At 35.7% G+C, this 14,837-nt stretch overlaps 1 protein-coding gene across 5 annotated transcripts; it reads left to right on the top strand.

Moving 5' to 3' along the window:
- The first annotated feature begins 5,786 nt into the window (after positions 1 to 5,786).
- LOC149578704 (uncharacterized) lies at positions 5,787 to 9,526 on the top strand. 5 transcript variants are annotated; one of them, XM_089831228.1, is made up of 6 exons: positions 5,787 to 6,648; positions 6,931 to 7,556; positions 7,665 to 7,825; positions 8,180 to 8,298; positions 8,418 to 8,623; positions 8,735 to 9,513. In XM_089831228.1, the coding sequence occupies exon 1, from the start codon at positions 5,952 to 5,954 to the stop codon at positions 6,639 to 6,641; it is 690 nt and encodes a 229-aa protein (XP_089687354.1). In that variant the 5' UTR covers positions 5,787 to 5,951; the 3' UTR covers positions 6,642 to 6,648; positions 6,931 to 7,556; positions 7,665 to 7,825; positions 8,180 to 8,298; positions 8,418 to 8,623; positions 8,735 to 9,513. The 5 variants fall into 5 exon arrangements, with proteins under 5 accessions (XP_089687354.1, XP_089687346.1, XP_089687364.1 ...); XM_089831238.1 differs by having other exon boundaries at positions 5,805 to 6,648; positions 8,251 to 8,298; positions 8,735 to 9,526; XM_089831232.1 differs by having other exon boundaries at positions 5,805 to 6,648; positions 8,212 to 8,298; positions 8,735 to 9,526.
- The last annotated feature ends 5,311 nt before the right edge of the window (positions 9,527 to 14,837 follow it).

Below are 14,837 nucleotides of genomic sequence, written 5' to 3'. Positions count from 1 at the left end.
GGAATTCTTTCTTATTGGCTTCATTATCAGGCAGTTTAGTTGCATTTTCGGCTACAGGCAGATTTGATATTTTGCTCATATCTTCTTCACTACTTGTCCGACGCTTATGCCACTTGGAGGGAATGGTATTATGAAGGTAGTGGACTGATTGGAGGACAAAGTATTGTAGCAGCAAGTTCGTAAGCATGGGCTGGAGTATTATGACAATATTGCTGAAGTAATTAGTGAGTTGATAAATCTGCCATGTATTTGGTTTTATGAATTCTGAAAATAACATTTTATTAGCAGCAGTTCATTTCCACTTTGCATATTGTTGTAGTTTCTTTCTTGTTTATGTTGTATGATACCAATTCCATGCACGAAACACAACAAACAAATAAACATTTGATTTCTAGAGTTATAAGGGGTTTTAAGAAGTTGAATGCAAACTGTTTGACATAATTCCTTTCAGCAATTTGGTTTAGTTTTTAGGACATCCAGGGGTGTCCATACAGTGGTATCAGAGCTATAAGTCCTGCCATCCTGTGGAGGTCTTATAGGGAATTTGGAACAGCCGGATAGAGGGAAAAAGTAAGTAAAAAACACAGGCTAAGCATTTATGTTTGAGCATGCAACAGGGGCCTTATAATTTTCGCGATACTAGAGCAAGACAAAATAGGATTTCAGACTTGCAAAGCAAACAGTCTAGTACATCCGTGCAGGGGGACATTGAATCCAGCCATACAAACATAGAGGAGATATTCTTTGATCAGGACAACAATATGGGTGATCGAGATGACAGGAATACAGGATTAGGCGGAGGCGGGAATGCCGGTCCAGATCAGGGGGACGTAATGTTCAGACAATTACTGGATACATTAGAGCAGGGGCAGCGTATGCAGCAGGAGCAGAATAGGCGAATGGACATGATGTTGCAGCTCATGGCTAGACAGATGGGCATCAATATTGGTAATTTGTATGTTCCTCTAGAGCAGAAGGTAGTTGATTCCTCAAGTGGGATCGAGACACGTATAGAGCCAGCCAGTTATGATGTTGGTGATATGGGTGCTTCAGTGAAATCAGTAGAAACATGTGCGCAAAGTCAGGAGACCACATACGAAGCTTTGTCGGGAGATGATGCTACAGTAATAGTGGAATTAGGAGAACATGAGGATACTACCATATCAGCAGCCACTTCTATGTCAGTTGAACCATCCAATGAGGAGTTTAATGGTATAAATGCAGTGGTTGATGTATTTTCTAATGAAGCCACACATGTTGATGATTATGAGTTTTCATCAACTACAAATTCAGTTCAGTTTTCTATTGCAGCAGTTAATGTTGTTCCTATGTCCATATATTTCGATGCGGCAACACCTATTGTTGATACAATTAGCATGAGTACATATGGTTCACCTATAGGTACATCTTCTTCAATGCGTGATGGTGATAATATGCATTCCAGTCCAATATATATTATGTGGATGGATACAGGGAAGAAAACGTTTCATAGATCTTCTATGGAGTTTCCTTATGGTGACATTCTAACTTCATCAGCACAAGTTTTGAATGCTAGGCTACAGGGGTTGGTTCTGATGATGCAGGTTTGCAGTTGGTTTAACTTCCATATGGATTTCACACATTACTTCAATTGGGACCCAGGTGGAGGTTGGCGTTCATTATGTTACTTAATTGCTTGAGGACAAGCAATTTCAAGGAGGGCAAATTTGTAATGATCCCATCTTTTGGCCTTCATGTTCTCCAAAGTCTAAGTGGAGCCTGTAATGTCCCCATTTTAGCAGTTGACCAAGTGTGCGTGCGTTAGCCTTGTTCTACATGGTCCCGAGGGCTAACGAAGGGTTCAATGGGATCCTGGAGTGTTTTGGCCTAGTCGTTTCCAGTTTGGGCCAAAACGAAGTTGATTTACTCAGTTTCAGGCATACTTACTATTTTTAGTAAGTTGGCAGGACATAGTGCAAGTCAATTTTGGTGATTGGATTCGATACTCCTCGGTGAAAGCTTTCCGATGAGCTATCACTCGCATTATTCAGAGTCTGATTGCTAATACATTTTAGTGCCTGAAGTTTTATTAAAGTAACGTCTAATTTAATTGTAAAATATTAAAGTGTTACTTTAATATTTATTTTATGGTGATGTGTACCCAAGGGAGACATAAGGGGTATTTTAATATATGTTTTATATTACACATCTTTTATCCCACATTGCCCATATGAGTTGAGGGGACCCGTGGGAATAGAATAAAAGGAAGCATTTGTGGCTTCATTAGACAGGTTGAATATGAGAAGAAATTGGTGTGTGAGTTGCAGCTCCGTTCTTGGCATTTGAGGACGTCTATCCTCTCTTGTAACATTCTAGACGTCATTCCCTTGGGGTTTGGCCTTTGGAATTCTTTCTTATTGGCTTCATTATCAGGCAGTTTAGTTGCATTTCCGGCTACAGGCAGATTTGATATTTTGCTCATATCTTCTTCACTACTTGTCCGACGCTTATGCCACTTGGAGGGAATGGTATTATGAAGGTAGTGGACTGATTGGAGGACAAAGTATTGTAGCAGCAAGTTCGTAAGCATGGGCTGGAGTATTATGACAATATTGCTGAAGTAATTAGTGAGTTGATAAATCTGCCATGTATTTGGTTTTATGAATTCTGAAAATAACATTTTATTAGCAGCAGTTCATTTCCACTTTGCATATTGTTGTAGTTTCTTTCTTGTTTATGTTGTATGATACCAATTCCATGCACGAAACACAACAAACAAATAAACGTTTGATTTACAGAGTTATAAGGGGTTTTAAGAAGTTGAATGCAAACTATTTGACATAATTCCTTTCAGCAATTTGGTTTAGTTTTTAGGACATCCAGGGGTGTCCATTACATGTGCCAAGATTTTTCTAGAGGGTGCTCCAAAAGTGGCCTTGGAATGTTACATCTTTGTTTGAAACAATGGAGAGGGGAAGACCATGAATTTTAACTATTTCTTTAAAGAACGTTTTTCAATGTGGGATGCATCATTAGCTAATTTTCAAGGGACAAAATAAGCCATTTTTTTTAATCTATCATTTATGACAAACACATTATCAAAACCCTATTTTGTTCTAGGGAATCCCATAACAAAATCCATGGTCACACTTTGACCTTTATGGAATTGGTAGAAGCTAGTAGAGACCTTGATTAGTACTAACCCCTTTAGCCCTTTGACAAATTGTGCAAGACCCTACAAACTTCCTTATGTTTGTCTACATTTTGGGCTAGTAATAATGTCTCCTAACCAACTCAAGTGTCTTATCTATTCCAAAGTGACCACTTAAGTTTCCACAATGTTTTTCTTTAATCAAATTACCCCTCATTGAACATGTTGGAATGCATAGTTGTCCCCCTTTAAATACAAGATCATTTTGAAGTAAGTAACTAGAGTACAAAGTAAGATAGGTATCAAAAAAAGTAGTGCAAACCTGATATATTTCTCCAAAATCTAGATCATCCTTATATAACTCCTTGAGGGCATCAACCCCAATACTCTGCAACTGTACCTCTTGTACCAAATTAAATCTCATATTGAGAGCATCTTCCACCTTATTAGCTTGGCCCTTTTGTGTTTTGTGGTGAAGGTGTAGGCTTGCAGTTGCTTTGCCCACTTCATATGTCCGCAAATCAAATTCTCCTAACCATTTAGGCATCTTAGTCAATGGTTATCAGTGAATATAATGAGTTCCTTGGGTAGAAGTTAATGCCTCCACTTTTTAAGGGCTTAGACCATAACATAAAGCTCTAGGTCATAAGTATTGCATTTCTTCTTGGCCTCATTAAGTTTATTTGAGAAGAAGCCAATAGGTCTACCCTCTTGACAAAGTGTTGCCCCTATAGCTAAATTACTTGCATCAGTTTCCATATTGAAAATCTTGTTAAAATTAGGAAAAACAAGGATGGGGAATTGTGCTACCCTATAGTGTATGTGTGTACATACAAGAGCTAGTCACATTGTGTACATGTATGATGTCAAAGCATCTTAGTTTCAAAGAGATCTTGCATCAACCAAAAATATTGTGTTTCTAGTTTATGCCATTTTGCTAGTATGTACAAGGAGATCAATCAAGTGGTTCTTCATATCTTTGAGTTGGCATCTATGATGGTTAAAGTATATTCAAGACCTAAGTTGGATCATGTTCATTTGGTTTGCAATTTATTTGGATCTATGTTGCTCAAGTTATGATTTTTTCTCTCTCGAGTAGTGTTTTCTAAGCTATTCTTGAGCCTAATTGAGGAATTTGGATTTGTGAAGGAGATCTTCGGTAACTATGTTTTTGGATCATGCGAAAGCCTATGTGTGGGACTAAAAGTTTTCAAATAGTTTAATCTATGTGTTCCTTATGATTTGGGACCAGACATATTTGTTGTAATACATTTCTTGTTCTTGGGGAATGTAATTGATCCTAAGATTGACCTTCATTTCACAAAGCCTATATATATATATATATATATATATATATATATATATATATATATATATATATATATATATATATATATATATATATATATATATATATATATATATATATATATATATATATATATATATATATATAAAATCTCTAGAAGCCAGTGCTAATCGAGAGAGAAGATTAGATTTAGTTTCGATATCTAAAGTTTTCTAAGCAATTGACACATATTAGCTTGGCATTTTCAAAGGCAAATTGCCAACTGAATGTAACTTGATTTGCAATTGAATAAGGTGGATTTGCATTGTACTCTCTATTGCTCATTTTTTCACCTTCATTATGTGTACTCTTGTTGGATGCTTGGACATATCTCATTGAGGTCCCCCCATCCACGAGTGCACAAATGTGAAGCCTACATAAGCTTGTCACATAATGTACACTTGTTGTGTGCATGAGCTAATCCCATTATGTCAAAATTTAGAATTTGATCATTTGTTGCTCTCTAAGTTTAGAATAATGCCCATAACAATTAATTCACACATAAACTTAAATTTGTATCAAAAAGAGTAAATTGACATAATTGTCTTTGAGAGCACTTCTCCTTGATCTTTGATTACTAATTCTCAATAAGGAATAGGTAATGTTTACATACACATTTGGGGAATCGACTTATTTATGAGGATCTTGTCTTGTTCTCCACACACAAACTCCTACATGAAGTGATTATAACAAGTATAATATTTGAGAACAACAATCTGTGTAATTGATTGAAGATGATGCATCTTATGATAATGTTGCATATAATGCTCCAAATATTAATTTAGTCATTCCTTTAGCTTAACTTGGATGTCATCCATGATCTCAAATGAAGGAATAAACATTAAACACAATGTAATTCATTCAAATTGACATTTAAAAATACATTTGATTGACCATTAATAATTAGATTGATGAGATAAATTTATATTTTAGATTTTAAAAAATCAAAAGCAATCTACAATTATTTTTTAAAAAGTGAATTAATTTTATACATTCATATATTTAATCTCCAATAATAAATTATAAATTATAACCAAATTTAGAGAAAAAAAAAATAACATTTTTGAAATAATATTGCAAACAAAATTCATTCAACAATTTGCTACTCAGATTTATTTTTATATTAAACATAAATCAATATAAAATGGGCCCTAAAACGTAAGATAAGTGTATTGCAATTTTCACCATTAGGGGTAGAAAGTACCGGTGTTTAAATGAACGGAGCCATAACGGTCACCTCGAGAAACTGACTAGCCGTTACACCGCCGAGGGCCCTTCAAATACATCGCGTGGACCCAGTGATGAAACATCCACTCTCTCATTTGTTTGATGCTCATAAACTGTACCGCTTAAGCATCCAAAGCTCTGCATTTCCTTGTTCTGTCATTTGCTGGTGAAAGCGCCCAGAGCTTCATTAGCAGCAAATATTGTTTTTTAATTTTTGTACTTGGTTTGAGATCTCGTTTTGCTCTGATGGATTCTGATAAATGCACCGATATTGTTATATGTGAAGCGAGTTTAAATGGTGATCATCATATTGTTGAGATCCCTGTTGATGAGGAGCAGATAAAGATCGATTCATCTTCTTCTCCTCCTCCACATCATCCACTTGAAGAAATTGCAGATAGCAGGGGCCATCTGCTCCTTCTCAAATTGTGGCAGAGAGAGGAGGAAATTGTTTCTCGCCACATTGACTCAAAAGAGTCAAGGATTGAGACAATTAACTCAGAGATCTTTCAACTTACTTGCTTCTTTTTTGCTTTTCATGGAATTTTTCTGACTCTTCTTTTCACTGCTGCCATTCAGGAAAATGCTGAGAGCTGTGCGAGATGGTGGATCCCTGCTGTTATGTCCTCTGTGACATCTTTGGTTCTTATATGTACTATCTTCCACAAGCTGATTGTTCAAGGCCACGTTTTGAAGATGTTGCAGAGGGAGAAGAGTGAATTGAGGGCTCTGGGGAGGTGCATTCAAGAGTTGAGAATGAAGGGTGTCAGTTTTGATTTGTCAAAAGAGCCTCATCCGGCTAAGAGGTGGAAGAGCTCCAGTGTGGAAGTTAATTTGGGCCCTCTCAGATGCTGTTCTCAATTTTCTCTGCCCATTACTTTGATCCTCATTTCTGGCCTCATTCTATGGTCATGCAGGTTGATTTCTTGCAGCTAGTTGGCTGGTAAGTCGTGTATGTGGGGTGCTTAATGCTTTGACAAAAAAGAATGTTTTTTAAAAAGAAGTCGAATTTCCACAGTCTATGAATGTTTCGTTGCTGTTGTTTGCATCAACTTTTCAAAAGTGGTCCATCATCCTGATGAATGATAGAGAACAAAAAAAATCAAACTTCCAACAAATTAACCAAGCACAGTTAGAAGACAGAAAATTTGACTTCCAAAAAAGAGAGTTTTCGCACATTTAGCTTAGGGCTTACTCTACAATGTTACATGGAATGTTTTTGCAGTGAAGGAGCAGAAGTGAAATGTCTAGTTTGCTTTCCCAGATGACTTCCTGCTTTGATCTCTGTTCTTGAAAATGTTCTAGTTTCTGGCAGCTATATGGTTGTTGAGGTCAGTTTATGTGGGGTGGTTGATGCTTAACAGAAGAAGAAGTTAAGTGTACAATTTGTAAATTTCATACTTGCTTTGATGATGGATCACTCAGTGTGACTCGACTTCTTGCTTGCTCTGGCAATGGTTCACTGAGGATGACTTGATTTCATGCTTGCCTTGTTGATGGTTCACTAAGTGTGATCTGAAATGTTGGCTCAGAAATAGAAACACGATCAAAATCCAGAAGCAATAAGAACACAATTATGGATTGTGGAAACCTACTCACAATGAGAAGACTTGGATTGTGGAAACCTACTCACAATGAGAAGACTTTTTTGCATGCAAATTTTGAGCAGTGAAAGAGAAGAAGTGAAATGTCTGGTTTGCTCTCCCAGATGATTTGCAGCTTTAAATCTCTGTTCTTGAATATTTTCAGGCCTTCAGTGTCCTGCTGGCTCTTCCATAAAGGAAAAGTTGTCCTGTATATTCAGCGCTTTCCTCATTATCCATTAGACGTATCTCAAACATGAAATTCATGGTGAGGATCTAGATTTTAATTTTTATAATTTTTTAATATGCTTGGAATTGATATTTTCAAATAGCTTTAGTTTATATTTAAATGAGAATTTAATTATTTTCATTGCAGATTATAATAAATTATGAATTATGAAAATCAAACAAAAACAATGGTAGTGGAGATCACCGTGACAGGCTCAATGGTGTGCAACAGCTTGGTACCGGTTGGAGAAATTTGAAGGATTGATTGGAGAAAGAATTATGTATTGCATTTTTTCGTTCTTCAAATAGGTATTTCTCAGACATGTACCAAGTCACTTATTTCTTCTTTCAGAGTGTAGGGTTTTGATTAACTGTATGGTTGATGCTCAATAGAAGAAGTGAAATGTACAATTTGGAAGATTTCATGTTTGCTTTGATGATGGTTCACTGAGTGTGATTCGATTTCATGTTTGCTCTGGCGATGGATGACTGAGTGTGACTTGATTTCATGCTTGCCTTGTTGAAAATTCACTAAGTGTGATCTGAAACTTTGGCTCAGAAATAGAAACACAATCAAAATCCAGAAGCAATAAGAATACTATTATGGATTGTAGAAACTTACTAGCAATGAGAAGCAAAGACTTTTTTGTACATTTTCCCTAGGGCCCATTACTTTGCATGCAAATTTTGAGCAGTGAAAGAGAAGTGGTGAAATGTCTCGTTTGCTCTCCCAGATGAGTTGCTGCTTTAACCTCTGTTCTTGAACATTTTCAAGCCTTCAGGTATATCTTCAACATTTCAATGCAGATTAGTGTGTTTCTTTTCATGGAAATGTTTTTGATAATATTACATTGCGGCTTCAAAATATTACATTGAGGAACACCAACAATCCGATGCGCAGGGATTTATTTGGGTGCCTGTGACGCCTGTGAAATCTATGAGATGTGCTTTCAAGGTGAAAGACCAGTTCAGTGTGCTTCTTTAGCACTGGGATTTTGCACCCAGCTTATCAGTGTCCTGATGTCTCTTCCATAAAGGAAAAGTTGTCCTGTTTATTCAGCGCTTTCCTCGTTATCCATGAGACATACCTCAAAAATGAAATTCATGGTGAGGATCTAGATTTTATTTTATTATAATTTTTGAATATGCTTGGAATTGATATATTCAAATAGAATTTAGTTTATATTTAAAATGATAATTTAATCATTTTCATTGCAGATTATAATAAATTATGAATTATGAAAATCAAACAAAAACAATGGTAGTGGAGATCACCGTGACAGGCTCAATGGTGTGCAACAGCTTGGTACCAATTGGAGAAATTTTAGGGATTGCTTGGAGAAAGAATGATGTATTGCATTTTTTAGGGTTTTGATTAACTGTATGGTTTGATTCTTGCCACATCTAGGATATTGCTTACAACTGTAAAAGTTAGTAAGCTCAATGAATCTGAGATGGTAAATGCTTAACTGCGTTTAGCACATTTTTCCCTAGGGCTCATAATTTTACATGGACTTATTGTGTTTAGCACATTTTCCCCTAGGGCTCATTCTTTTACATGGACTTATTGTCCGGTGAAAGAGCGGAAGTGAAATGTCTGGATGACTTGCTGCTTTGATCTCAGTTCTTGATTTAACCCCAGGCCGTGCTCTCGAACTGAGGCTACTATTGTCCTGCTGGCATCTTCAACTGAAGCACATAACAAAAATTAATCCAATCCTCTGATTCATTCTTAATACTTTCGAAGTGTTCCTCTGCTTATTTAGCAGTGGGGATGCAGCACCCAGATTATTAGTGTTTTGCTGATTTTTCCATAATCAGGAAAGTTGTCCTGTTTAATACAGAGATTTGTATCAGCGGTTATCGAAAAAGAAAGTCACGAGGACCTAAGTTTAATGCAGAAGCATTTATAGTAGCGCTTGCACCCAAAGGAGGTGCAAGGATATGCTGATAGGTGTTTGATTTGAAAGTATAATTATAAATTTACATTATAAAAAGTATTACTGGTAACTCTTTTCATGGAATATACATCTTCCTTAGATCAATGAAATGAGAGGAGACTTAGCGTTAACACTTAATAATTAACAAAAACATGTTAAATTTCATTCTATGTACTGATTCATTCTTATTGTGAACACATTTTTTACATTTTTATGTAGGTTCTTTCGAAAGCCATCATAGTAGTATGGAAAGAACATATTTTACCCTCTTTTGAGCTTAAATTCAAAAAATTAGTTGTATTGGGTGGGGTATGTTACTTATATACCAATTGGCCTTTTATTATTCATTTCATTCAATGAATGAAAACAGAAGAAGTGATAATGATCCAAACATGGAGCATTGATTTTTTTGTAGCTAGGTGTACCACTTGCACCTTTGTTGGAAGTATCAATTAAATTAGATCATTCACATGATTGGAGTAGTTTAAGTGGTATCACACAACAAATAAAGATGTCATAATATGAATAACTTGATTATTAGTATCAATTAGTATGATTAAAAGATATTTGATTGTTTCTATATGATGTTATGTTTTTCTCACACTAAGTCAATATATGAAATTTATAGGGTATTTGAAAGCATGATTAAAATATAAAATAAAATGAATAGTTTAATATGGCTTCTACCCGAAATGGAGACAACTAGGTGGTCTTGTTCTGTTGAAGGTCAAGGGTTTTCCTACATGGCTTGCCAACAACGGGTCAAGGGTCTAGTAATTTTTTTCCACTATTTGGTTTAATTTTATTTCTGACCTCTGCAACAACGGTGGCACAAATTGTGTTTAAAGTGTTGCATAGAAGGCTTTGAGAGCCTTTCTTGTGCATTTTTGGAGCTCACATCCTATAACCAGAAAATCTTGGGGGCACATTTTAGAATGGTGTAATTATGAAAATGGTTTAGGGAAGTTGGTTGGTTTACGATAGTTGTTTGTGTGAGAGAAATTTTGGTTGTAAACAACCTCATAGGGAAAGCCTATCAGTTAATTAAGGCATTATTTTCTAATTAAAGATATGTTAATTATTTTATCAATTGTGACAGAAAATAAGTATTGTCTGTTTGACGATCATCATATAATCTAAATGATCATTAACATTATAGTTATCAGTCATGGTCAACTATGAAAATTAGATAAAAGTTTGGAAAACATGGCAGTTGAGATCAATGAAGAGTTATGAAATAATTATTAGTTTTAGTATCTTTGCATTTCATGGAAAATATTAGAAAAAAAAAATTCAATTCATCATATATAAATGATCATTTTCATTGTGGTTATTAAACAAAAGTTTTGGAAAGTACATAAGTAATTGATGAAGTAATTATTAGTTTGAGCTTTGCATTTGTGGAAAAATATAAGGAAAAAGAAATTTTAACAAAAAAAATACTCAGAACTAGAAACATTGTGAATCCTCAGACACAAGCAACATGCAACTCACAAAAAACTAGGTTCTGATACCAATTAAAGGGAAATGAGAGAGAGCACCACAGAAAGTCATCTAAGATCAGTATGCACATCATGTATACAATAATTCCTTGAATAGCTTCTAATAAGCAAATACAAGTGCATACTACTATGCCATAAAAGCGAAAACAGACATAGTTGATTTCCCATATTTAAAATCTTAAAGGAAAGTGATTGCAATTTACCTAAATAAATTTCAGCAACATTATGGCATATAGATTATTATTCTACAATCATAAAACTAGAAGAATGAGATAGAATAGAGAATATAGATATACATGGGGAAAACCTCTATTCTAGAGAAATTCTGGCAGCATAACCCTATGCAAATAACTTCTCATCTCTCTCTTAATTCTCTACAACAATGCCTTGTACTTATAGAGCTTCTGTACAAGAGGAAATTGTTTCTAAAGTGTCTACATCCAATGCATCTACAAATTATTTTAGATATTTCCTTATGCACAACCCTTGCATAAAAACAAAGCACAAGAGAATATATCACCAAACAACATAAGCTTTATATTTTCTTGTGGAAGAATCCAACTTCATTTAGCAACTTTTCAAGAAAGAACAAATAAAACAGTAAATCGTGGGAAGGTTGAGTCACCTTATCCCAACAATCTCCCACTTGATGAAGACCTTAGAAGATTCAAACTGATGAAACTATATCATCACAACCATTCATGAAATCACATAAATCTTAACACATGCTCCCATGCTCCAACTTAGACATCTATCCAACCAACACAAGCATAAGATCCCAGTGATAACAAAGGTTGCACAATAATGTCACCACTCTACTATTCTCATGAGCTACACAGAAGAATCAAAAACATCAACCTCTTAGCCCAACACAACTGTGAAGTCATCCTCTAGAAAACAAGATAAAACATTAGCTAGAACAACAACCAAACTGATTGGTCCAATCCAACCCAACTGATAAACCCACAAGATTGAAAATAGCATCCACAGTAGATGCTAACCCATCCAATCTCCCATACCTCAAAGGTATCCAACACCAAAAAAATCATGCCAACAAAACAACCAACCCATAAACACATACAAGAAACTCCCACTGCATTGGTAATGCCAAATATGAAAAATCAAAGGCATACTGAGTCTATTGATAAAAATGCAAAAAAAATGTAACCATGTAGTACCAAGGACCATCCACAAAGATAGGCAAATCCTATAGCAAAAATACTGCAAGAAAAATCTCTCTCATCTAGTCTCCACAACTCTCCCATGTTCTCTACATCCAACAAAGAAAAAAGATAAAGGAACCACCATGTTATCACCAAAACAAAATGAAGTGTAAGTGATAAAAAATGACCACAATAGAGTGACCACCTTAGCTCCAATAAATCTCAAAAAATGATGTTATGTGAACCCAAACATCCAAGAAGATAACCAAGACCAAAGAAAGAACCTGCAAATCATAAGCATGCAACATGCCCTTCTACAAACACTTCTAAATGTTAGTTGTGTAAAGTATGATCTCCTTCACACAACCCCAAGAGAAAAGCCACAACAACATCCAAAACTATTCAACCTCAAGAGATCAAACATAACATGATATCATGAATCTATATGGATGTAAGCCTCTCAAAGAAGATCAGACAACTCCATTTCCCATTTCAAGAAATCAATCCACTACAATCTCCTATTGTCATCATAAATGAAAATACACCTCAAGAAGATAATCATGTTACCCATCTCTCACAATGAATCCTCCAAAACCATCTAACTATAGCTCAAGATCCATGAATATGAAAGCAAACATAAAGCACCTAAAAGTGACATTCGGCAAAACCTCTCAAGTCATAAATTATCGAGTAGACCAATAGTGGGGAATGAGAATTCTCCTCTAAGATATGCAAGTCACCCCATGACTTATCCAAAAATAATCTCCTCATAGGTCTCTATTGAACTCACATCCAACAAAGGTGTTGGCTCCTTGAACTTTCTGTTGAAATCTCATCAAGAGTATACATCTCAACAACATGTCTCTCATATAAAGAGAACTCTAGCCTCGCCTTAGTTTCCAAGTTTCCACAAGAACCTGTAATCAATCACTCCATGTAAAACTCCACTAAAACATAGCACTATCATGAAGTATCAAACAAATGATCAAAATACACAATACCAAGAAACTAGACCAAGATCAATGCTAAAGCTCCAACCATGGAATTAAGAACATAAACATGACATCGTGATCTAAACCATATCCTCCAAAGATATAACATGCTCCATGTGATCATATCAAAAAATTGTATCATGTCACAACTCTAAACTAGTAATAAAGAGAAAACCATAACATAAAAGCCACCATGATAAACTATCAAATAAAAGAAAAAACATCTCTACCAAGGACCCCTTGAATCCTAAAGATGTCAACATCTCCAACTAGTGAACCAACAAATGTGAAAGACCCTTATGTTCTCCCTACTTTGGTTTTTGTCGCTAGTGTTTCAACTATTGCCCATCTTGTGGCTCCATCTTTGCATGTTGTCATTGCCTCTTCTGCTACTGCAGTCCTAATTTCTTCTCATGCCTTGGGGGTTTTGGGGGCTGGTTGTGGTGTTGTTGACTTTGTGTGGCAGAAGGTTGTTGGTTTGGTAGAGGAGGGATGGACAACTATAAAAGGTAAAAAGGTCAAGCCCTCCACTCCATCTTTTGATATGGCATTACATTCTCAAAAGACAGGACCGAAGGGGAATTCTTGAGTCCCTACCTATTTGCGGCTGTCCCATTTTGGCTCTCTTGGATCTTTAGGCCTATTGTTCTTTGTAGTTTGACATGGTAAGGGACTTAATGTCTATCTCTTTTTTATTATGGGGTGTTAAGTGCCCATTCAAAAACTATTTTTGTGGCCGAGGAGTACTGTGTTATCTGTGATGCTACCCTAGTCACCTTATTCTGGTTGGCGACCTATTTCACCTATGGATTGTAGTATTGTTTGGTTTGGGCTTCATTGAATTTTTTTAAAATTTGTAAAATGGTTTCAGGCGCCCTTCGAAACCTGTTTTCCTTAATCAAAAATAGGGTCTAAGGCATCCTCCAACATCTGCAACACTAAAGAAGATCATACATCATAATGTGATGAAAAAATACAACCACTACTAAAGCTCCAATTGAAACGTGATACCAAGCTATCTAAGCATATGACACAGCACCCCCCAAATTTGAAAATCATCCAGGTCCACACGTCACACTAAGTGAAACCAAGATCTCCACACTAAGGAAATTCACCATGATATAAGACCCATAACTGACTATCCAAGTACTCACTTATCATCCATCTTCTCATCCCAAAGCAACCACACCAATGCACAAGTGACCACAAGCAAGGCCAGCTAACAAGTTTGCACCAACACTAGGTCAAAGTTGGTGGATATAGATAGTCCACATCCAAGTTGTTCCACTGTAACTAAATGGGTGGCCTACCCACCTAACTACATAACTTGTAGATCCAATCATTGAAACATGCAAACCCACTATCACATTAGTGACATATACAAATGAAGTCAAAGAGAATAATAATGTAGACAACATGACTCAAACACCAAATCAAGCACAAGTTTGATTTGTCAATTATGTCCACATTGAGCATCACAGTCCAGGAATCCAAAAAAGCATCACCATTGAAATGTTGACTGACAAATCATGTACCAACATTTCCATGTAGAGAAAGAAACATGCTTCCTCTCACCATGCACAAAGCATGCATGTATGTAGAACTATAACTATCTTGTTTAGTAACACTATGAAGAAACTAGAGTCTAGAAAATAGCTCTTTAATAGATCCACAAAAACCACAATTTTTTATTTTAGCATGCAAAACCTATAAAAACATTGTGT

The sequence above is a fragment of the Cupressus sempervirens genome, chromosome 1 (genome assembly GCF_028749045.1).
Source record: "Cupressus sempervirens isolate cs-2001-9-10 chromosome 1, ASM2874904v1, whole genome shotgun sequence".
In the NCBI taxonomy this organism is placed as follows: Eukaryota; Viridiplantae; Streptophyta; class Pinopsida; order Cupressales; family Cupressaceae; genus Cupressus; species Cupressus sempervirens.
This window is presented reverse-complemented; position numbering and strand designations above follow the sequence as displayed.